A 23,272-nucleotide genomic window follows, 5' to 3' on the forward strand; every position below is an offset into this window, starting at 1 on the left:
TGATATATATATATGAATTTTACTATAATATTAAGGGAAATAAGCCAGACACAGAAAGTTAAGTATCACATAGTTTCTCTTATAAGAGAAACCGAAAATATAAATAAATTAAAGAGTAAAATAAAGCCAGACTTTGTGGAGATGGGGAAGGGAATGAGGGAAAGGGAGGAGGGGCTGATGAGGTGGAGAGGATGGAAAATGACCAAGATGTGTTTTATATCTGTACCAATGAACTCTCTAAAATGAATTTAAATATTATGTTGCGAACATGTACCAATAAAAATTCTTCATTGTTAAGGAAAAGAAACTACTGCTAGAGGGAGGCAGTCACATGTTTTATTATTGTCACCTTGCTGTATTGTATTTTAAGAAGAAAGGTCAATGCCAGAGGTTCAGGAAGACCTAGATGACAGGCCTGTCTCTTGTGCTAGGCTGAGCAATCTTCTTTGTGTAGGACTTTTGGAATTTGTTGCTGTGAAATGATGTCTGGGAACTGCTGTAGCTCCCTTCCTCCCTCCTTCCCTTCATTATTTAGTCTCCTTCTTCTCCTTCATCATCCTCCTCTTCCTCCTCTCTTTTTTGTGGTGCTGGGGATGGAACCCAGGCCCTCACACATGCTAAGTAAATGCTCTACCACTGAGCTACATCTCCCAGCCCCGATTAGAAATTTCTTAAAAGACTTTTGTAGAAGGGCAGTGGGAAGATACATGAAACAACATAGCAAAACTGATAAATTTTGAAGTTGAGTGGTAGGTTCTTGTGGTTCATCATAAATTTCTTATGTGTGTATTTTCATGTCATATATCAATTTCATCATAAAACTTTAACAGTAGCTCTTCCTGGAGGTTGAAATTTGAATTATTTTTAATATTCTTTTTCCCTAAATTTTCTAAATTCACTGCATATTATTGTTATAGTTAAAGGCCACTTGAAGTAGGTGTTTAGAAAATGAAGTAAAACCTAACAAGAGAGTTTTGATCAAAAGTAAATGTAGCTCCTGTGTCTTGCTGGGTCGTGGCTGGTCTCCCTCAGCAGGAACTCTCAGGCTGCAGGTTCTAGTAGGGGGCCAGAGGGGCCGCTGGGCCTGTAAAGGGGTCTGTGGCTAGCGAGGGTGCACTATGGTTTCAGTGTGACTCCTTGGAGTTCGTACAACCCCATGGTTATATGTGGATGGTATTTGGAGGCGGGACCTTTGGGAGGTAATTCAGACTAGGTGAAGTCACTACCGTGAGAATGGGGCCACACTGTGACGGCATTAGTGGCTTTGTAAGAAAAGACTCAGGCAAGCAGCTTGCTCTGCCTCACTGTGGGATGGCCCTGCCATGGTGTGATGTAGCGTGAAGGTCTTCCCTGGATGCCAGGCAGAAGTTGCATCATACTCCAGACCTCCCAGCTTCCAGAACCATGAGCTCAGTAAACTCCTATTCTTTATAAATTACCCAGTCCTGGGCATTTTGTTACAGCAACAAAAGTGGATTATGGCAGAAAGAGAGGCCAAGTAGATGAGGAAAGCTTTAAAGCAGGGGTCCCCAACCCCTGAGCCATGGGCAGATACCAGTCTGTGGCCTGTTAGGAACCAAGCTGCACTGCAGGGGATGAGTGGTGAGCCAGTGAGTGAAGCTTCCTCTGTATGTGCAGCTGTTCCCAGTGTTTCCCATTACTGCTTGTGCTCCACCTCCTGTCGGATCAGGGAGGCATTCAGTTCTCATAGGAACTCGACTCCTACAAACAGTGCTTTCGAGGGATCTAGGTTCTGTGCTCCTTGAGAATCTAAGGTAATAATAATAGAAACAAAGTGCACAATAAATGTAATGCACTTGAGTCCTCCACTGCCCCCCACCCCAGTCTATGGAAAAAATTGTCTTCCCCAGAAGTGGCCCCTGGTGGCCAGCAGGTTGCAGATCACTGTCCTAAAGGATCAATCGCACTGCAGCACATGTGAGGTGAGGAAAGGACACTGCTGGGTCAGCATGGGGCAGCATGCACCCAGTTCCCCAGACTCTGTCCAGGTACAGGATGCAGTTTTGGGGTGCAGCTGTGTAGACATACACATGCCCTGGCTCACCATACTCAGCGGGAAGAGTCCAAGAGACATGTCTCTTCCTGTTTGACATTTTCAAGAAAATGTCTATGGTCCTTCTGAAAAACACTGCCCTAGATCAAGGCCTCCAGGAACAGAAAAAACCCGTAAATCTGCATGTCCCAGTTCACTGAGCGGCTCTAGTTTATTACAACGTTGCTGACCCCCGAAATGTTTTCCTTAAAAATTAAAAAATCAGTGATTGATCACAGTGTGCTCTGCATAAAGACAGAATTTCCTGCACTCTGCCTCGCTCCTCCCCGAGGATGAAAATCTGATCATAGGATTGCTTCCCTGGTCTTGGAAGACTGCCTTCCACTGGGGGGCTTCCTCCAGGTCCCTGAGTGGATTGTGACAAGGACACACACCCCTCGATCACAGAGGGGCATTCCATTGTGCACTGTCAGTGGTACTGAGCCACCCTGTGCCAGGCAATCCCACGACCTCAGCGTGTGTGGATGCAGGAGCATTCTTCAGGCAAAGCCAAGATTCCAGCAACTGGGATCATGGAAACCTGTCCCTACCACAAGCTGCAGGCTGGCCCCGGATTGAGCCGTGCAACTCTAGCCCTGCCCTCTCTCTTTCCTAATGAGTAGAAGCACAGCAGAGGGCACTGTATTTTCACTTGTCCTTAGTGCCAGCTGCCTGGTGTTCTTCAGGAAGCCTGGGGAGGTGCCTGAAACAGTGGGGGGAAAGCCTGAAACAGCGGCTTCCAGGAGCTCACAGTCCATCCAAGGAGACAGACGCATCAACAAACAGCGCAGGGGATTTCAGGAGTGGGCACCTGGGACGTGGGAAAGCACCTGGCTCCCGGCTTTACCAAGTGGGAGCCGGGCGAAAACCGGGAAGCTGAGCTTTCTGACATTGATTGAATCTGTGTTCTGGTGTTTTCTTCTTTGAGAAAAAAATGATATTTACTATGTTGGAAGGTTCTGAGGCATCCTAAGGAAAGGAGTCCACTTGTAAAAAAAGGAAAAATGTCCATCTCCTCACTTTGGGTCTTAGATTGTGAAGGCTGAATTAACAAACTGCCACAGACAGGAGGTATAGACGCTTACTTTCTCACAGTTCTGGAAGCCCGATCGCAGCACGGGTGGTTTGGTTTTTCCTGTGGCCTCTGATCCGGAGGTGGCCCGCTCCTTGCGGTGCTCTCCTCTGGTCTTTCTTCTGTGTGTCCCTGGGATAATTCTTCTGTCTGCATCCTCTTCCCCTTCTTCCTCTTCCTCCTTTTTTTTCACTTCTTTTTTTTTTTAATCTTTGGTGGCCCTGGGCATTGAATCCAGGGCCTTGGTACTGAGCTACATCCTCAGACCTTTTCCATTTTTATTTACAGACAAGGTCTCACTAATTGCCCAAACTGGCCTCAAACTTGTGATCCTTCTGCCTCAGCCTCCCAGAGTGCTGGGGTTACGGGCTTGCGCCACCACAGCCAGCTGATTCTTCCTCTTACAAGGACACTGGTCAAACTGGATTACCACCCCCACCCCATGACCTCATTGAACCTTAATTACTTCTTCAAAGAACCTGTGCCAAATTTGGTCGCATCCTGAGTGAAGGTTAGGACTTCAACAGAAAAATTTGACAGAGGCACACTCAGTCCCTAAGTTTATTTTTAAAGGAATGAGAGAATGAGACGTTCACATTCTCTGAAATTCTGTCTCTTTCCCATTAAAAAAACTTTAATTCAGGTAAAATTTCCTTTCTTTTCCTCCATCTCAGTGCATGGAGAATTTTCCAATATCGTTGAACAGTTTGAGTCAAATTAAATTTATATTCTAGATGTGTGTGCCAGCCTGTGAGTTCCTTTAACACATCTATTAGAATTCTATCCAGTTGCTGAAATCATATTTACTTCCTAAGGAAAAATCAAGAGCTCCAACACCCAGAAAACTCTGTCTGCAGTTGAGTGCAAACTACCTGTAGAAATGTCAAGCGTGACCAGGTATGGTAGCACACCCCTGTAATCCCAGCACGCAGGAGGCTGAAGCAGGAAGATCACTATGAATTTGAGGCCAGCCTGGGCTACACAGTGAGTTCAAGGCCAGCCTGAACTACATAGTGAGACCTTGTTTTTTTTAAAAAAAAAAAAAAATGGGAAGAGTGCTGGGGGCTGGAAACAGTTTCAAAAAATGCTGAACATCTGTTCTAGTGAGTGGAGTTCATTTTGTGAGGAGGGTAGTCAAACTCAGTTTGGAGCCTCTGATTTTGCCCTTATTTTTGAATCTCCCTTCCTTTGACCTATGCAATCCAAAGGGATGAAGCTATGACAGAGGATGCTGGGAGCAAGGTTGGAGTACATTTTATATTTTGCTCAGCACCTATAAGATCCATTCCAGCAACATGCAAATAAGATAACAAGAAATGAGAACTCTCAAGAATGCTGATAGTGTATCTGCCTGCTTTGTTTTGAACAGGGGACAAGGGGAGTCGGCATGCAGGGAGGGAGGTGAGGAGCCCACAGACATTTAGACCCCAGAGTTACATCTCCCATGTCCCTCATGCAGGCCCTCACCTTGCTTTACGGTGTTGAAATGGAGGACCAAGTGCCACTGTCACGATCCTCAAACCTGCACCCACTAGACACTGGCCTGTCTCAGGGAGCCAAGGAGAAATCTAGAATATGTTTCCGTCACGTGAGCTGGTGTTGCAGGTACAGAGAGGGTTAAACTGATTGTGGTGGTGCATGCCTGCAATCCCAGCACTCTGGGAGGCTGGGGAAGGAGAAGGGAAAGTTTGATGGGCCACTTAGTGAGACCCTGTCTCACAATAAAAAATAAAAGGGTAGGGGAGTAGCTCAGGGTGAAAGCCCTGGGTTCAAGCTCCAGTATCTCTCTCTCTCTCTCTCTGTCTCACACACACACACATACACACACACACCCCACATGAGAGAGAGAGAGAGAGAGAGAGATGGAGACAGAGACAGACAGACAGAGACGTAGACAGATAGACAGAGACAGAGAAATGCAGGGACAAAACTATGGCTATATCACTGCCAAGCAACGCTGCCCCTGGGCACAGCCAGCTATAAGATCAAATATTTGGTTGTAAAACTTCGAATGGCCTCCCTGGTGCTCTGCACGCTGCATGTCATAGGGATGCTGTCTCATTACTGGACTAGCAAGACAGCCACAGCTGTTGCTCTCCTGCTTCCAACTATCATAGACTTCCATCTAAGGAGTGGTGGCGGGCAGGGCTTCGTCTGGGAATCTGCCCATCCGCCGACCTCCGAGGCGCGCTGGAGTGACCTGGAATCCCATGACCTGCCTGCGATGGCCAGAAGCGGGAGGACCTAATCCCGGACACATTCTTTGATGTTTTTGGGTGTTTAGGGCTGAATCAAGCGCTGATTTTGAAAGGCAGTGGGGGTGGAGGTGGGGAGACGGCGTGTTTTCCTCCTTGCAGTGGTGGGGAGGCTGCTGTGGTCTGAGTGTTTGAGCCCCTCCATTCTCACGTTGAAATCTAACCTCCAAGGTGAGGGATCAGGACGTGAGGCACTGGAAGGTGAGTTGGTCAGGAGAGTAGCGCTTTCATGAAAGAGATTAGCGCCCTCACAAAAGAGGCCTGAGAAAGCTCCCTTATCCCTTCTGCCGCGTGAGGACAGGGAAAAAGATAGCTGTCTGTGAAGCAGGAAGCTTCCCCCCACCAGACACCAAGTCTGCCTGGCTGGCACCTTGATCTGGGACTCCCAGCCACTAAAACAGAGAAATAAATGCCCGTGTGCAGAAGGCCTGTCCGCGGCATGCTGTTACATCAGTCACAATGGACCACGACACCAAGCAAAGTGGGCCCTTAGAACCCACAGTCGTGGCACTGCTGGCCCAGACGTTAACATCACCAAGGGCTGCCTCTGCCCACGCTAGGTTGGAGCTCAGCTAGTCCGCGACTGAGCCCTCCGCACCACTCATCGGCTGTGGGTCAGAGCCTGCGCTAGGTGTGAGCAGAACACAGACAGGACGGGACGCTTCAGCATGGGCAGTTTAACCTTTCCAGACTTTGTCTCCCTCACTTGTGAAGTAATAACAATAGTAGTTTCTTCCTCATTTGGCTCTGAGGAGGTAAAAATGCAAAAACGTAGGTAGAGTGCTTCTGAATCACCACTACCAGGTCGCATCTGCCACTGAACTTTTCCAGGGAGTCGGCCGCATCTCTCCTTGAGCTCGCAGCACTGTGGAGTGGCATTTCCCAGGGTCTTGTGACAAGGGCGCCAGCCGACCTCTCTCATCGCCTCTCTGAAAGGGCAGTTGCTGAGGCCTTGGACAGGAATTCTGCGGGGCTGGGGACTCCCCACTCCCAGGTTTCTGAGCTCGCAAGATGTGGCGCTTAATTTCAAGGTTGATGGCACATTCTTTGCAGCAGAGTTGCCAAGTAATCATGTGACAGAAATACTACTCAGCGCTGTCAGTGTTCATTGAAAGCACTTTAGGCGGTGTCAAATTTTATGACTTGCATTCTTAGGCTCTGCGAAATAACCCAGTGCGAAGGAAAGTCAGGTCAAAGGACCCAATCTCAGACCCACAGGGGCACCACACATAGTAACAGCCGCCGCACTTCCTCTTGTGACTGACCTAGTCACACGAGATTAAAAACAATGAAAAAATACCACCAAGACCACATACGTGAGCTAAGTGACAGTCTGTGACTTCTGCTCATAAGCTGACTTCTCGGCAGTCCTGGGCCTGGTCCCCAGCTGTCCCATCCTTAGCCATGCAACCTTGGAGAGTCAGAGGGTGGCTGCAAAGTGAATTCACATGCAGCATGGTAAGCAAAGAGCACCTGCCCCTGAATACTTGGTGCTCAGGTAAAGGCAGGGCCAGGGGCCAGGGGATTGTGTGTTCAGCAAAGCAGTGGAATGTAATGCCAGAACTGTAGAAAGTTCTTTGCTGAGAAGTCAGCGGCTCCAGTTATTAAGTTCCATTAATTATACAAAGCAGCAGGGTCACTGTCGTGGCCACTTGAACTGAGTCACTGTGAATTCCTAATGACACGAAAGGGCGGATCCACAGAAGACACAGTGGTCGTGTGTGTTGATGATCTTTCTTCGCACTTCTTAGGCACATAAACTATACACTGACAAAATTAGAATATACCTCAAATAAAACCAGAGGTTTGTACAGTTAGCGTTGTGTCAGCCGAGTCCAAAACCTTCTCAGGGTGGCATTAAAAATTACAACCCAAGTAAAAGAGAAAATACGTGCAAATTTGCTTTATAAAATTTGACCACAAATCCAAAAAATGAGACATAACTATGCATACCCAGCTAGAACCCACTTAGAAAACACTGTGGGAACCGGCTCTGGGACAGCTGCTCCAAGAAACCCCATAACTGGGAGCAGGGTAAGAAGGGGAGGGGGAAGGAAGGGTAAGCAAGTGGCCAAAGGACCTGGGAGAAGCATCTGTGCTGGGGTTCGGGCTCATGCTGCTACAGCCTCCGTGGGGAGCCGAGTCTCAGCAAGTCTTGCTGTTGTGTTATTTTACTCCCTCTGACCCATGGAGACCAGCGGAGGGGGCAAGCGACTGGACCCCAGCACCTGCACAGCAGGACCAGACCTGGGACGCTGGCCTCAGGCCGCCTGCACTTGCTCCAGTGGCGGAGGTGGGAAGCTTGGGCCGGGCGGGGGGAATGGCGCAGGAAGGCGGGCGCAGGGAAATACCCAGGCGCTTCACTTTCCCTCTGGAGCACGCTGCTTCCGGGAACCAGCAGAACCGTACATCCCAGAGGCCAAAAAACAAGCACGGTGAAGTTCCAGGCCACTGCCAGCTTTGGCGGGCAGCCTGCCGGGAGTTCACCTGCTCAGGAGTCAGGGCCCACAGGCCGGCTGAATGGTTTGTGGGGACGTGTTGCAGTATGATCTGCAGAGGACAAAAAGGTGTCGGGCGAACCCCGTCTACGGATGGTCAGGCCCCAGGGATGCAAAACTCAGGGCACTGAGAGCTGCCCTTTACCGGGGTCTAGTTGAGAAATTACTGCATAATCTGTTCCCAAGGAGTCAGACCAACCTGGTTAACAACTTTCATCCCACGTGGCCTTTCCTCCGACAGGCAAGACCAGAGAAGCACCAACCAGGAGGTGAACTTCATCTTGGAGGCTGGGAGCTGCCTGGCTGCGGTGGGACTCTGAATCGCGGGTCCCCATAACTCCCAAACAAGATCGAGCATTTAGCTTCATTTAGTTCCGCTAAAGGGAGGAACGCACAGGACAAGCGCGTAGCTGGCGGCCTCTAGTGGCCGCCGATGGTCAAGTTCCACATCAGACCCGGATTGCGGTGGAGGAAAAGCGCTCCCAGCCCTCCACACAGCAGTCGCCGTGAAACAGGAAAAAAGAAATCGGGAAGAAAAAAATGGTTGGAATTAATCTTTAATGTTTTATCAAAGAAAACCTTGAGACACTACACAGCCATCCTAAAACAAAAATAGTTTGGGCATTTTCTTTGGAGGATATTATTAAATTCTAAAACAGTGAATAACTATTATTTTAAAAAATCAAACCAAAAAAAAAACTAGGAAAATAGAAATTTCCACACCTCTTATAGAGGGTGCTGGGTGTCCTTTTTATTATTTTAACTATGTTGCGTATAAGGAAAGTGTCCTAGGAGTTTTGAAATCTTCGTCAGCCGGTTCATCTTGGTCTCCACTTTATGTCTTTTACCCCGTGAAAATGCCGCTTCAAAGCAGTGTTGTCGGCCCACGGAGAATTTAGACAGGAGTCATCGTCATTTTCTTCCAATTTCTGGAAAGAAATGTTTTCCTCAGGAAGCACTTTAGGATGGCATTATGCACACAGACACTGAAGGAAAAACTTCGTGGCCAACTGCCCCTGCCTGCGCCCCCAGAGCAGCGCAATTCCAGTCCTCGCTGGGGACAGCCGGGGAGCTCCGGAAAGCCCTCCCCTGACATCCTGCAGATCCCCGCGCCTGCGCTCCCAGCCCTGGGGTGAGACTTAGGGTGCACTCCCTGGGCGCCAGCTCTAGGAAACCTACCACCGCCCGAGAGCTACCTTGAGCTCCTCCTGTCTCCTGTGAAAATACAGCATCAGCTGCTTCTGGTCCTCGCTGCTGATGATAGGTTCCCGGGCCGGTGCTCCCTGTCCCCGCTGAAAAGATGAGGGCAAGAGGAAATTACGGACTGAGGCAAAGCCAAGAAGTTACAGCAGAGGCTTTACGACTGCCTCTGGGGCTGCTCAAGACAGCTGGGTCGTCCTTATCCAATGGCCCGATGATCCGAAGTGCATACCAATGGGACCCTTGGAACTGAGCAGTGTCCTTTCTCTGGACATCAAGTGGATGAAGACCAGAGGTTGCAAAGTGCCACCTCTGTCATGGACATTCCCAAGGCAGCCACTGCAGGGCTAGTGGGACAGGAGGACACTCACAGCCATAGGTTCTGAGACAGGGCGGGGCGGTGCGCCTTGTTCCCCCGAATTACCCAGTAATGACTAAGGAGCACTCATAACACCAGGGCAGCCTTCCACGTAGGAAGCCCTGTGTAACGTCCTCGCAAGTCCTCTAGCCCTTCCTCTTCATTGGCAGAGCACTGCCAGTGTGAAAAAGCTTGAAGCTGTGCTCTGGGCTGCATGGCTCACTTAAAAAAATATTTTTATTTACTCATAGCTGCTTCTGAGATTAAAATTAACATGACAAGTTCTGCCTCCCCCATGAATTAAAACAAATTCCAGATATTGCTTATTGAGCCACATTTTCTTCCAGTTTTTGTTGGTGCATAAAGAGAGGACAGTTTTACTTTTAGCCTGAGCCTACAGCATTAAAGTATTGGCATGAGTAGTTTACAGCATCCAGAGTCACTGTAAATTTCCACTGGGTTGAAGATAAAATAAAAATATAGACGTGTGGGGCTGAGGGTGCAGCTCAGTGCTAGATCATTGGGCCCAGCACACTCAAGACCTGAATTCTAACCCCAGTACTGCAAAAAGCAAGCAACCAAGCCAAAAGCACTAACGTGTTAAGGAAGAATGCATACTTGCTGAATCTTGACGATAATTTTCGTTTTTTCATTTTTCCCCACATAGTCTGAAAGCTTCTTTGTTCTTCTCAGCTCCTTGGCTGCCCACCACAGCTGTGCCTCTGATTCTTTAATGACGCTGAGTCCTGCCTGGGGCCAAGCATAAGAACCGACTTCAGGGATAGTAAGAATGGTGGTCACAGAGCATGGCCGGTGGCCTTCCCAGCAGGGGACAGGTTTCTGGCGGCCTGCTCTCCCTTCCATGCCTCCCTCTACTCCCCACCCACTCAAAGTCCTTGCTGTTTTCCATGCTGTTCCAGTTCGTTTCAACTCATCCTGGAGCACAGACTCGGTTAACTTTGGAGCACAGGCTTAGCGTCCTATCTCCTCTGCACCATTATCCATAATGTAAGGTCCCTTGGATGGAATGAGGCGACCGCCACTGAGAGCACTGGAATCCTGCTGGGTGTGGGAATGAAGGTGTCCTGGGGCTGTTTGCCAAGGTGGCTGAGAGAAACACGTGCTGCCCAGAAGCACAGCAATCAATGAAAATAACCAAAGGAAAACGGAAACCAAGAGTAAAGGCACAGCACGAAGCAAGGGGTGAGGCTGGAACACAAAATCGCATGCAGAGGGGCTGTTACAGTTTAGATCTAAAATGTCCCCCAGACATCTTATGAGTGTGGAAGGTGACTGGACCAGGGGACACACAGCTTGTTGTTAGGAGGTGTGCTGCAGGCAGTGTGAACGGGTAGGGTGGATTCTTGTCCCTGGTTTCTCTCTTTTTTCCGTTTCCTGGCTGCCATGGGTTGAGCACCTTTTCTTCCCCTATGCCTCTCTGCCATCCTCTGCCTTGGAGCCAGCTGACTATGGACAAAAACTGTAAGCCAAAACAAACCTCTCCTTGTGGACGCTGAGTATTGTGTCCCAGCAATGGAAAAGTGACTAGGACAGATTTCGGTACTGAGAATCTTTGCTATGACTATACCTGACCATGAGGCTCAGAGCCTTTGGAACTGGTTTGTGGGGCAGTTTGGAAAGGTTTGGAGATGTCAGCTAGCAAAGTCCTAGGATGCTGTGAGCTGAGGTTGATGGGAGAATTTGATCTGAGCTTGGAAAAAAAAGAATGCTCACAGAAAAGCAGACAATAATCAGGCTCAGGACCTTTAGGAACAAGGACCCCCTTGACAGTTGGACTACAGGCTATGTGTTTCACCATGGCAGAAAATTTGTTTTCATTTTACTCACAACCTGAGACTCTGCAGGAGACTGAAATTAAGGGTGGTGGATAAATTAATCTGGTGGAAGAAATTTCAAAGGAGCCCAATGTTCAGATTATTGTACAGGTTCTGATGACTACTTTTAGCTAGATCTACAGTGAAAATTAAGAGCAAGAAGCTGTGTGAAAGTTTCCAGTTTCATCAGAAAAGAAGTGCCTACAAAGTTGGGATACAGGAGAGCAGAGTTGCTGAGAGGATAAGAACTACAAGATGTTAAATACTTTATATCAGGACAACAGGAATGGTAGCTTACAGACATTTCAGGACTCAGCAGGACTCCACCCTTCAGAGGCTCAAAGGTCCAAAACTGTAGGCTTTCATTTGAAGAGAGCTGGGAAGTTTTTGGAGAAAGGCTGCCTAGGGAGTTGGTTTCCTATGATTCACTTTAGTGTACTCAACAATCCAGAAACTCAGAGGGCCCTACAGCTGTGATGCAAGGAAGCCTGGCTACTGCCTGAGGAGGTGGCAAACACTGGTGTCATCCATGTGGTACTGGTTTTACAGGCATGCAGAATACAAGTTACAGGGTCATGGAAGCTTCCACCCCAATTTCAGAAAGCTTGGGAGGCCAGGCAGTGTGCCTAAGAGGGCAGTGCATGAAGCCATGAATGAAGAAGAAAGTGCAGTGGAGACCCCAGAAGTTGGAGAATGGCAGGAACGTGGACCATTTGAGGAAAGCTACAGGCAGTGAGCAGAGCCACCATAAAAGAGAGGCCAAGAGGGCTGCAACTGGCAATGCTATAGGGGCAGAAATGTGTAAGCTCTCTGGAGCTCACATCTTACCATAACCCACCTCAGGTGCTGCACACGGAGTGACAGGATTTACTGTTTACCTTGCTAAGTTTCAGTCTTCCTTGGTCCCATTCCTTTCCATTCTATTCCTCTCTTTGAGAATAGCCATGTTTATCCTGTGGCATTGTATGTTGGAAAAACTTAACTTTCTGACTGGCTCATAGCTAAGAGTTTGCCTTGAGTCTCAGAGGAGACTTTGGACTTGGACTTTTCAACACAGTTGGGATTGCTAAGACTTTGATGACTCTTGAATATTGAACTAGACATGAGTCTTTGGGGGCTGGGGCAGAACGTTATGGTTTAAATCTAAAATATCCTCCAGATGTTCCATTTGTTTGGAAGGTGACCAGATAGGGAGGTGCTACCCCTGACTTGCTGTTAAGAGGTGGGGGCCTGGGTGGAGGTGGATCAAATGGCTGAGGGAGCGTGGAAGGGTGGATTCCTGTCCCCGACTCCTCATTTCTCTCTCTGCTTCCTGGCTGCCATGGGCTGAGCCTTTTCATTTGCCATGCCCTGTGGCCATCCTGTTTGTGCCTTGGCACCAGACAATTATGGACTGAAACCATGCATTAAAATAAACCTCTCCTCTAAGTTGTAGGTGTCAGGTATTGCATTTTAGCAACAGGAAAGAGGTTAAGACAGGGGCCAATACATTTGGGTAGAAATAAGCACACATCAGGTTCCTGGTTTCCTAGCAACCAATGAAAATAAAAACGTGTTTCATACATGGGCAGCCTCACACACTTTCTCCTTCCTCTCTACATGTAGGCCAAACACCCCAGCCATGTGTGTCACCCTTTCTGGAACTCCTGAATTCAGAGCTCTGCTCTGAAGCATGGCATGGCAAGGAAAGCTGTGTGACACAAGCCTTCCTTAAGAGGAATCCAACCTGAAGGGCTTTGGGGAACTCACCCACCCACATACCTGAGTTCCTGACAGATCTTCTTTATCTTCAAATTCCATCCGGATGGGATCATATGGTGGCAACCCCATGGGATAAACAATCATCACTGCCCCTCGAAGCTGGTCCAAGGCATCTTTCACCATCTCCATGGTAACACAGACACCGGCTTCCACTTGTTTCTGAAAGTGGATGAGACATCATTATCTACAAAGTGGGCAATCCTCTGAACGAGTGCTGACCAAGTTCGTGTACGTCAGAGTAACAAAACGGAATCACATAGTTCTTGGCCCTGAAGTGACTACCATCTACTTCAAGGACTGAGCCAAGTACCCCGTGGTCTAGATCATCAAGCAGACTCTGAGCAGCATAAGAGAGGAGTACTGCGCGGGGAACAAAGATGCAAATCTAGCAGCACAGGCTGGGGAGGACAAGGAAATGCTGCAGAGGGAGAGGCCAGCTCGGCGAGCCTTCCACGCAAGGAACTGAAAAGCTGGAGATGGGAGCAGTGTGCTTCAAGGCAAGCAGAGGCGCGAGGGGCAGGCACCAGCTGTCCCTGCTCCTCTGAGGGCAGGCAGGAGGCAGCCCCGGGGGCAGATGGCGTTTGTTTCCAATGGTGAGTAGAAGCCAGGCTGAGTTTGCGTTTACTCTGTTAGGTGACAGACAGCAAGTGGCTTTTCTGGGGAGCAGTGATGCTGCAAGAGTCATCTTGCAGTGGGTGTAGAGCAGACCTAGGTGGGGGACAGCAGTTAGGCTCTGAAGATTTCAGAGCAAAGTGTGATTTAATAAAGAATGTATCTGGTCTTTTCCCTGGCGTCTGGCACAGAGCTTCAAAAACGCTTGGAATCACTGAGAGGAGAATCTTTTGTTATTTATAACAAGCCCCTTTTCACCCCACCTGAGTTTGTGCTAATACAATCCATGGTGAGGACTGGAAGCCCAGGCCGTGGTGTGGCAATGTTAAGCAATGGCAGAATCTGCCAGAGTGGGCTAGAAGGAGGTGATTACGTCACCAGGTGCCAGCCTTGGAAGTCCTTGTGGGACACGGATAGCTCTTGTGAGTGGGGGTGTACAGAGTGAGCTCCCCCACCACAGCTCTGCAGCCTTTTCTGCCGCGCGGTGATATCCCCCGAGGTTCTCACCACAGGCCACACAGAAGGAACCACTTGATCTTGGTTTCTGGTTTTTTTTTTCTGGTACCAGGAATTGAACTCAGGACCTGGCGCTTGCCAAGCAGGTGCTGTGCCACTGAGCTAAATCCCCAGCCCCGGAACCACTTGATCTTGGACTTTCCGCCTCCAAATCCGGGAGTTAAATAAATCTCTCTTTTCAAATAAAGTATTCAGCTGCCGGTGTCTTGTCACAGCAACAACCAAAAAAATGGGGACTGTGGCAGACAGTTTCAAGGAAAAGGCTGGCTGTGCCAGGAAAACCAGGCACGTGGTCAGAGCGTGGGAACTGTGAGCCTCATTCTCGCCTTCAACCTCCAGGGAAGGGAGGGCAGTGAGAGATTAAGCTCAATCATGTGGCCCATAACTTAATGAGACCTATGTAACAAAATGCTGGTAAAAATTCTCGGCCTCAAGGCTCAGCAGAGCTTCCTGGCTGGGTAACTCATGTGGATTCCAACACCACAGCTCTGCATCCCCTTTTTCTTCCGCCCTTACCCCACACATCTCTCCCATCTGGCTGTTTCTAGACTGCGTCCTTTATAATAAACCCACAAGCATGAGTACAGCTCCTTCAGCGACCTCTATTAGTCATTCTAATGAATTACTAGCTTGGAGAGCAGGGCACTGGGAGAGCAGGGCACAGACTGGTCTCGTTGGTGACTCTGCCCTTTGACTGTGGGTTCTGATAGTAACTCCAGGTAGCTAAGTGTTAGAAGTGAATAGCTTTGCCCTTAACTTGTGGGGTTTTTGCTAACTGGGTCCTTAGTGTCAGAACCGAAGAGAAATACAGGACAATTGCTGCTGTTGGAATGCAAAAGGCTCTCAGGGACTTTAAATAAAATGGCTGTGGAAACGAAACAAGGAGGTGGGCTTAGAAGGCCTCTTGGGAGCAGACTGTACAGAACTGGACTTAAGACAGGTGACAGGCTTTGTTTGTTTTTTTGTTTTGTTTTGTTTTGTTTCTTCCCCCGGTACCGGGAATCGAACTCACGACCTCACGCTTCCCAGGCAGGCACTGTGCCGCTGAGCTAAATCCCCAGCCCCGACATAGGTGACAGGGAAGTCCTGAAGGCGACAGGATTACGCTCTCTATGACTAAGTCCCTGGTGGTTCTGATAACAGAAACAGGTGAGCTTGTAGGACACAATTATTCACATGTACAAAACACAGACACGACAGAAGTTAGGGAAAGGAGGGTTTCAGGCCTAGAGAACCTGTGTTTCACGTGCTGGTTGACATCCCGGTAGAAGAGGAGCATCTCAGAGCTAGGTGGACATTTGGGTTGCGAGTTAGGGAAGACATCAGGGGGACAGGACAGAAGTCTGAGAGTTACCTGCAGAGGGGTGGAACCAGCAGTTGGAAAAGAAAAGAAATTGCTAAGGGAGGAAGAGGGTCAAGGGTAAAGTACCCTGATGAACACGCAGGCAAAGGAAAGAAAGGAGTAGGACGGATCTCTACAGAAAACGTGTGTGGAGCAAAGCGGGCAGAACCATGCCTAGCCTGTGTTCTGAGACGTGCTGACAGGAAGAGGCTGGCAGTTACCATTAATACTAAGGTTCTTTGGCCAAGTACATTTGGCAAGTGTTGGCCGGCACTGAATTCCTTCCCGCGAGACTTCAGGGGCCTTTCCGGGTGCTATACACACATTAAGAACTTCAAGTTCAGAAGTAGTAGGTTTGCCAAATAAATCAGGAGGAATAAAGAAACAGCAGTTACACCCAGAAGACTTGCAAAGGAGGGTGGTAGCAACAAACAGCATCCATCCATAAATAAATCTAACAGGTAAAAATATCAGTTCTTTAAATACCCTTAAATTATCTTCCACTTGATGCACTTATCCATGCGTCAATGATATCACGTATGTTTCTTCTTCTGTGAAATAGTTTTTATATAAATACGGTAATTTACAAAAAAAAAATTTACCAGATTTAATAAAAAATGCAGTGAATGTTTACATTAGAAAAGAACTACAGTAAAAGACACACTTCCGTTAATCCCTCCGAATACACTCCCTCGCTTTGAACACACTCATCCCGTCGTTCTCGGCACTTTCTGAAGCAGTCTTCTTTCACATCTTCAGCTGTGCTGCTAAGGCCATCTGAATGTCTTGAATCAATTCAAAATGTTTACCTTCCGTGGTCAATTTCGTCATCAGGAAAAGCAAGAAGTTACACGGTGCCAGATCCAGTGAATACGGTAAATGAGGACACACCATGTTTTATGAGCCTGCCTTTAGAATGGATGGCAATCAGCACTAGCATTCACCATATTTTTGATCACACCTTGTAAAGACATCTGTAATACGAACCTACATTTGCACAAGCCAACAAAAACTTTTGTCTGCTAGGTAGGGTGATCTGGATAACTGTCACAGAAGGAAAGCTAGGGTCCACCCCAAACATGCTCTTTTCTTTTGCCTCTGGAAGGCAGGAAAAAAAAAAGAATAGAGAAGAAAGGCTGGTTGACAGTTAATTCTGGAAGTCACAATTTAGTATTTTTTAAAAGACAAGCGTTCAAAAGCATCATTTTAAAAAGCTGACCTTAGATATTATTGCTTTGGCTTCTTCTATAGTCTTCTTTATAACTTGCTTCATTTTTTCATTTGGAGCTATAAAAATAGAGAGGAGTAATCAAAGACAGCTTGTTAAAAAGTTCTCTGATTCTGATGCCCTTTTCCTGAGTCTGGGAATGTGTGAACAGAGGGCGTGTAGTCTGGAATCTAGGACAGGGAATTTAGGACCTGGCGATGGACAGTTACGATCCCACGGGAGAGGCGAGGTCCAGCGTGAGCTTTACCCAAAGTGGCAGAGGATGTTAAGTGTCCCTGGATGGACAGGGTCAGCACACTTTTCCTGCACAGACCAGAGAGTAAATATTTTAGGCTCCCCAGGCTACCGTGCAGCTAGTCAACTCGCTACAGTGGCACAAAGGCCAGTACAGGCTTTACTTCAGTGAACGGGTGGCTGCACTCCAATAAAACTTTATTTACAAACAAGCAACTGGTTGCATTTGGCATAGGACTCATTCATTTCCTGATCCCTAGACAAAGGGAAAAATATCATAACCAGAAATTTTAAAACCAAAACCAATGGAGATAACATTCTCAAATTTAGGAAAAATAAGACAAGTTCAAACCATACATTCTTAATAAACAATAGTATTAATTATACATTGAAATTATATTAGAAGAGAAATGGTCAATTTAAGAACATCAGTTTAAAGATGAGTAATGAATGGCTAACTGATTTGTAAGAGACTTCTGAAAACAAAATTGATGGAATGCCTTCCAAAAGCAGAGAATCTCTTCAGACTGAGAATGAGTTCAGGCATAAAAAGACGTGGAAGACAATCAACCATTTCCAGGTTAAAATTCAAAGGAAATACTAGTAATCCCTATTATTCTCAATATTTTAAAAATATATACACTTTGAGCATGTAAAGTCCTTATTGTAATACTTCTACTCCTAACAGGTATATAGGGACACAGTAGATATTTGGGTGTGGGTTAAGTGATCAGTTATGTGTAGGTTAAGCGGTGTACCACGTATTGATTTGTACCAGCCAGAGAGAGGCAAACCTATCAGATCAAGTCATACAAAGTTGCCAGCAGTCAGACATTTTTGACCTGTAGATATGGTAATTTCATATGGTTCATCTAATACACTTATATGCTCACTACGACTTAGACCAAGAAGGCCGAAGCTTCCTTATGCACCTAATTCATTCTGGAAAGTTCGTACAGAAATGCTGAGGTTAATTTTTTAACGTAAAGAACTGCTTTCTTTTTTTTTTTCTTCCAGTACCAGGAATCGAATTCACGACCTTGCACTTGCCAGGCAGGTGCTGTGCCACTGAGCTAAATCCCCAGCCCAAGAACTGCTTTCATACTATCGGTACACTCAGGCAGGCTTGCAAGAGAAACGCTTGATTACCTTGCCCATTCCTTCGTCCAATGTCATCCTTTGTAAATACTGCGCCCCCACTGGGCATGCATCTTTCACCCCATTCGTCTTTCAATTTCAGCTCCTCTATCTGCTCCTCAGTCAGTCCTTGCATATTAGGAGGGAGAAAGATGCCGTGCTCTGCTAATTCTTCCATTTCTTAAAAACAAGGGAAAGTTACATAATATGTATCACAAACAACACCTTAGAACCCACTGGAATGCAAGCTCCTGAGGGTCAGAAGCCTGGCCCATTGGACTCCGTATTTTATTGAACACTTATGCATCACTAGCTATGTACCAGATCTGCCTCTGACCCTTGACAACGTCACCAGCCCATCCCCAGCCAATTGAAGTACAGAGAGCCTAGGAACTCGCCCCAGTCCCAAGCAGCCCAGGGACCAAGTCCCTGTTTCTAAGCCTTTGTGCTATGTTGTGCTGCTTGGATTTCCCAAGGTGCAAAATTAATCCCCAAAACCAAATACACATTCATACAATGTTTCCAACTGGGCACAGGCAGGTGATTTCATTTAATTTCAGGTTTCCTGAAATTTTTGATTTCAGGTTTCCTGAGGCAGGCAGGGAAGTTCCCAGCAGACCCATCTTCCTTACCTGCCCATTCCATTATTTGAGGCTTGGTCACAGCACAAGGTTAATACTCTATGTAACACTGAATTCAGGTGAGTGCTGCATAAACTTAATTTATGTGACTTCATAAATAATTTCTATAAATCAGTGGGGAGGATTAAGGGCAGAGTCTGTGTAATTTCTTAAGTTTACTGTTTCCAGAACAGCCTCAATCTTCAATGTTATTTGAAAACGGAACCAGTTGAGGAGGAAATGAACTGAGCAAACTATTCTGTAAATGCTAGGGGTGGGGCTCAAGAGATGAGGGAGAATCCACTGATTTCTGCTACAGCTGCCAGTGTCCTTAGGGAGACCAGGTTGAATGAGTCCAGCTCCCCGGCCCCCAGTTGCTTAAAAAATGTGAACTGGGAGAGAGACAAGAGCATCTAACTCCATCACACCACTGATTCCACAGAGTTGTATCCGTATAGGTCTCACTGTGTCTTCACAGGGAGGAAGCCAGGGAGGGAGAGGGAGGGACAGCGCAAAGCCGGCAGTTTTGCAAGGTTTCAATGTAGACTGGTTCGAGGGTAAATGTATGTGGACTGGGAAAAATATAAAGCCATGCATTTGAACAGGGTGAATGCTACTAGAAAATGAGGGCCCTTCTCTCTCTTATTTTTGATAAGTTCCCTTTAATCCTTCTCACCGATTTATGTAAATTATTTATAAAATAGTCACATATGTTTCACGGACCGACTATGACCCTTAAGAGGTGTAAAAACCACATATTTATGGACTTTAATAGATTCGTTATTTGTACCTACCATGCTGATGTAGGTACTTCAAATATGTACTTATAAAATTTTAAAAATTAAAAACTCCAAAAAGCCAAAAGCACTACGATTAGAAAAAAATCTACTAAAGCTAATTATCTGACGTATTGTATATTAATAACTCATATACATACATTACTTATATAGTGATTATATAGTCTGTATAGTTACAGAAGCACATCATAGTAATAATGTCCTAGTCCACACCTGGACAACGAAGTTAAGTTCTAGAGCTGTGCTGCCAAATGTCGCCATTACTATTCACATGTGACTTTTTAAATTTAATTAAAGAGCCGGGCGTGGTGACGCACGCCTGTAATCCCAGCACTCGGGAGGCTGAGGCAGGGGGATTGTTGCGAGTTTGAGACCAGCCTGAGCTACAAAGTGAGCTCAAGGTCAGCCTGAACTGCATAGCGAGACCCTGTCTCAAAAAAAGACCAAAAAAAAAAAAATTAATTTAAATGAAATAAAACTAGAAATTCAATTTCTGGGTCGCACTAGCCACATTTCAAATGCTCAGCAGCCACCTGGGCCTAGTAGATATGGACCGGGCACGTCCATCTACTGGCCCGGGGTGCTCTAGGGAGTTTTCCGAGGTGGGCGATCAAACGGTAACAGGAGCAATGGGCTTGTGTAACCAAGGAGACGGAAAAGGACGCCAAGGCGTTCTCACAGCCTTCTCACCTTTGCAGGCCTTCCCAAAGGCAGGGGCTCACCACTGGAAACTGCTTCACCCTACAAGTCTCGGGGTAGGTCACTCACTCTTTGCAAACCCACCCAGGCATCACTCCCACCCACACACGCCCAGTCTGTTGGCTCCCTCCTACTCGCACTTATTCACAGAACCCCAAACCCTGGCTTCAGACAGTTGGGCACTCTCGGCCTCCCCCACTGTCCAGCTCCGAGCTGGGGGTGCCAGATCCGCCTCTACTTGTTCGGTTTGTAAAACCCCCTAGGGTCCCATTTCGCCTTTAGCTGCCGTCAGTCCTTTCAAATCTTCACAAACTCGGCCCCTCGGCCCTAGCCCGAGATCCCCGGCGCTCCGGCCCAACTTCCAGCCGGGATCGCCCGGCTTCCCCGAACGCCCCGCCGCACCTGAGCACAGCCGCTGCACCTTGAGCCGCCCGTTGTACAGCCGGGTCACCTGCACCGTGAGCTCCTCCAGCTCGGTGCCGCCCGGCGCCTGCAGCAGGAACTGGCTCTCGTCGCCCCGCTTCACGTGTAGCAGAACCATGGCGGCTCCGGAGGCCGGGTCCAGGCGTCCGAAAGGGTCGCGACGCGAGGCCTGCAGAATCGGCCGCGGCCAGCTCCAGCCGCGAACACAGCGCCCGACCAACTGCCGCCCGCAGGCCGGAACCCTGGAGCTCCGGCACCCGCGGAGCTGGGGGGAAACTGCACTCGCTCCCGGAAGTGGTGGATGCCAGGGCAACGATTAAATAGAGTCAGACGGGCTGCCAGCTTAGGTCAGAACCCGAGGGTGGCAAAGCCGAGGCGCTCAGAGGCGCAGCCGTCCACTCCCTATACTTAACTGCTGCCTCAGCAGCAATCCGCACCCAGCGGAGTCGCACAGTCCCGCTCCCGGAAGTGGCTGTTGTCTAGGCAACGCAAACACGCCGCAGCGGGGCGCGCGCTGACTGCACAATCGAGTCTCTTGAGGCCTGAGATTCTCCCCAGGGAGACGGTGACTTGAGGCCGGTGTTGCTAGGTCGGGAATGAATGGGCTTGTGGGAACCAAAGGAACCAAGTTAGCAGCAGTCTCCTCGCAGCAACCCCAGCGTCTAGCTGTGGCTTCTGCCGCTCAGGGCCTCCACTTCCGGAAATGCCTTCTTCTTGCTTCCGGTCTGGGGAAATTTGGAACTGGCGAGCTTCGCTGGATCGCTGTTTCCTGCTGTCATCGCTGGTCTATTTTCAGGATCCAAGGGATAGGTCAAGCGCCAGTACTTATTTGTGCAGGCTGAGTCAAATTCGCACATTTAGGGTAGCCCAAGTAGCTGTTGCCAAAGCGACCCTTCCCAAAGTATTCAGCGAGGTATTCTCCCACAATTCTCATCGAAGCGCGGGCCAGCATAGCTCCAAGTGTGACAAGGAAAACAGAAATAAATGGACGAGCTGGTCCTGGTGGGCCCACACCAATCCCAGCACTTGGGAGGCTGAGGCAGGAGGACCTCCACCAGTTCGAGGACAGCCTGAACTACAAAGTGAAATCCTGTCTAAAACACACACACACACACACACACACACACACACACACACACAAAGAAAACCACAAAAAAACCGAAAGAACAACAAAAAGAGTGGATATCTTATTAAATCCCATATGTGAGAATTTGGAGTAAACTCCCCTCTCCCCTCGGGACTATTACACAAACTTCAGACTCCCCCCATGTGAGTGACTTCAGCTATTGCAAAATACATAGAAACTGAATAGTTTGATCCACACTTTGAGAGTTTAGGCTATGACAAGGCTAAGCCTCTCAGAACACCCAGAATTTGGGCTACAACGTGGCAAACACTGCTAGCCAAGTGGGTTCTGAATTCCAAGTCTGCACAGATAACGTTTGGTGTGTTCTTGTGCCTTGTGTTTGGTTTGCGGTCAGTATTTTGGTACTTGTCTTTCTAGAGCATCTTAGGACCATTTGTTCAAGCAATCCACCAGTGATGACCTTCTGGGTCTGGATAATTCCTTTTTGGTGGTACTGTTATAGACAGTGAAGTTAGGTAGAAATTAACATGCAGTTGAGAGGGACTGGGCCTTTAAGAAAGTCAGCACAGAAGACTAGACACACAAAGACCAAGGCTGGAGGTGAGTCTAGACAAAGCCAGGCCTCAAGATGGAGATGCAGGGGCTGGGGATTTAGCTCAGTGGCAAAAGCGCCTGCCTGGCAAGCGCAAGGTTGTGAGTTCGGTTCCCGGTACCGCAGAAAAACAAAAAACAAACAACAACAACAACAAAAAAGATGGAGATGCAATAGGTAGGCCTGTATGCTTTCCTAGATATAAACAGCACCTTGAGGTTATACTGTAAATAACACCAGCTGGCCCAGTGGGCCCAGATAGGTATCGGATGAATAGCTGGGGGACCAGAACATCTGGATCTATCCCTTTCCAGAAATGCCTTTGTTCTTTCCATGTACTCCTGCTATGTGAGTCATTTCCCTGGTGGGTCAATATTAGTTAAGCGACTGTACAGTAAAACCTTGGATTGTGAGTAACTTGTTCTGTGAGTGTTCCTGTAAGATAAACATTTCTAATGTATTTAACTTGAAAAATGAGCAATGATGTCTAGTAGTATGTGATGCCAAACATTACATGGTCACAACAGGGACAGTGGTTCTCTGTCTCTGTGTGGGGTTGTGGGCGATCGCCTCCCAACAGCAAGAGGTTATGGAGGAGATCTTGTTAGCAGAGGAGGAGAAAAGAGGGAGGAATCCCTCACTTCAAGTGAAAGTATGGTGATGTATAAAATGTGGGAAAACAGAGCAAAATTTTGTAGAAAAGTACCACCCAAATAAGGCTATAGCAATGTGAGCAAGGATATCTGCTTAATGACAAGGCAATGTCACATTTCCATGACATCCTCAAAAGGAGACTAAAGCAAGTATCATGAGATAGGTGCCTTGTTAAAGTTGCACTAAAAAGATTCCATCTTTAGCAGTGGTTCCTTTAGTGAGACTGAAAGTCATCCCACACAGTAACCTTCTTCTTGTTTCCCTCACACCAGCCATGAGGGTTTTCAAAGGTGAATGCA

The 23,272-nt window shown here is 47.7% G+C and overlaps 1 protein-coding gene across 2 annotated transcripts; it reads right to left on the bottom strand.

Moving 5' to 3' along the window:
- Window positions 1-8,419: 8,419 nt before the first annotated feature.
- Window positions 8,420-21,057, bottom strand: LOC102016780 (chromosome unknown open reading frame, human C21orf59). Of its 2 annotated transcripts, none has more exons than XM_005375670.2 (7): window positions 20,620-21,057; window positions 18,114-18,281; window positions 16,722-16,789; window positions 13,033-13,191; window positions 10,055-10,186; window positions 9,075-9,170; window positions 8,420-8,807 (listed from the first exon to the last, which is right to left on the bottom strand). In XM_005375670.2, the coding sequence occupies exons 1-7, from the start codon at window positions 20,756-20,758 to the stop codon at window positions 8,697-8,699; spliced, it is 873 nt and encodes a 290-aa protein (XP_005375727.1). In that variant the 5' UTR covers window positions 20,759-21,057; the 3' UTR covers window positions 8,420-8,696. The 2 variants fall into 2 exon arrangements, with proteins under 2 accessions (XP_005375727.1, XP_013359659.1); XM_013504205.1 differs by lacking the exon at window positions 20,620-21,057 and adding an exon at window positions 20,209-20,580.
- Window positions 21,058-23,272: the final 2,215 nt, after the last annotated feature.

Source organism: Chinchilla lanigera, unplaced genomic scaffold, assembly GCF_000276665.1.
Source record: "Chinchilla lanigera isolate Chin_1 unplaced genomic scaffold, ChiLan1.0 scaffold00006, whole genome shotgun sequence".
Classification (NCBI taxonomy): Eukaryota; Metazoa; Chordata; class Mammalia; order Rodentia; family Chinchillidae; genus Chinchilla; species Chinchilla lanigera.

Excerpts from the sequence above, each read along its gene's own strand:
- LOC102016780 (XM_005375670.2), bottom strand. The coding sequence starts at position 20,758 with ATGGTTCTGCTACACGTGAAGCGGGGCGACGAGAGCCAGTTCCTGCTG. Across the intron at positions 18,282-20,619 it reads GGTGCAGCGGCTGTGCTCAG|AAATGGAAGAATTAGCAGAG; the intron begins GTGCGGCGGGGC and ends CTTGTTTTTAAG. Across the intron at positions 13,192-16,721 it reads CCAAAGCAATAATATCTAAG|AAACAAGTGGAAGCCGGTGT; the intron begins GTCAGCTTTTTA and ends ATCCACTTTCAG.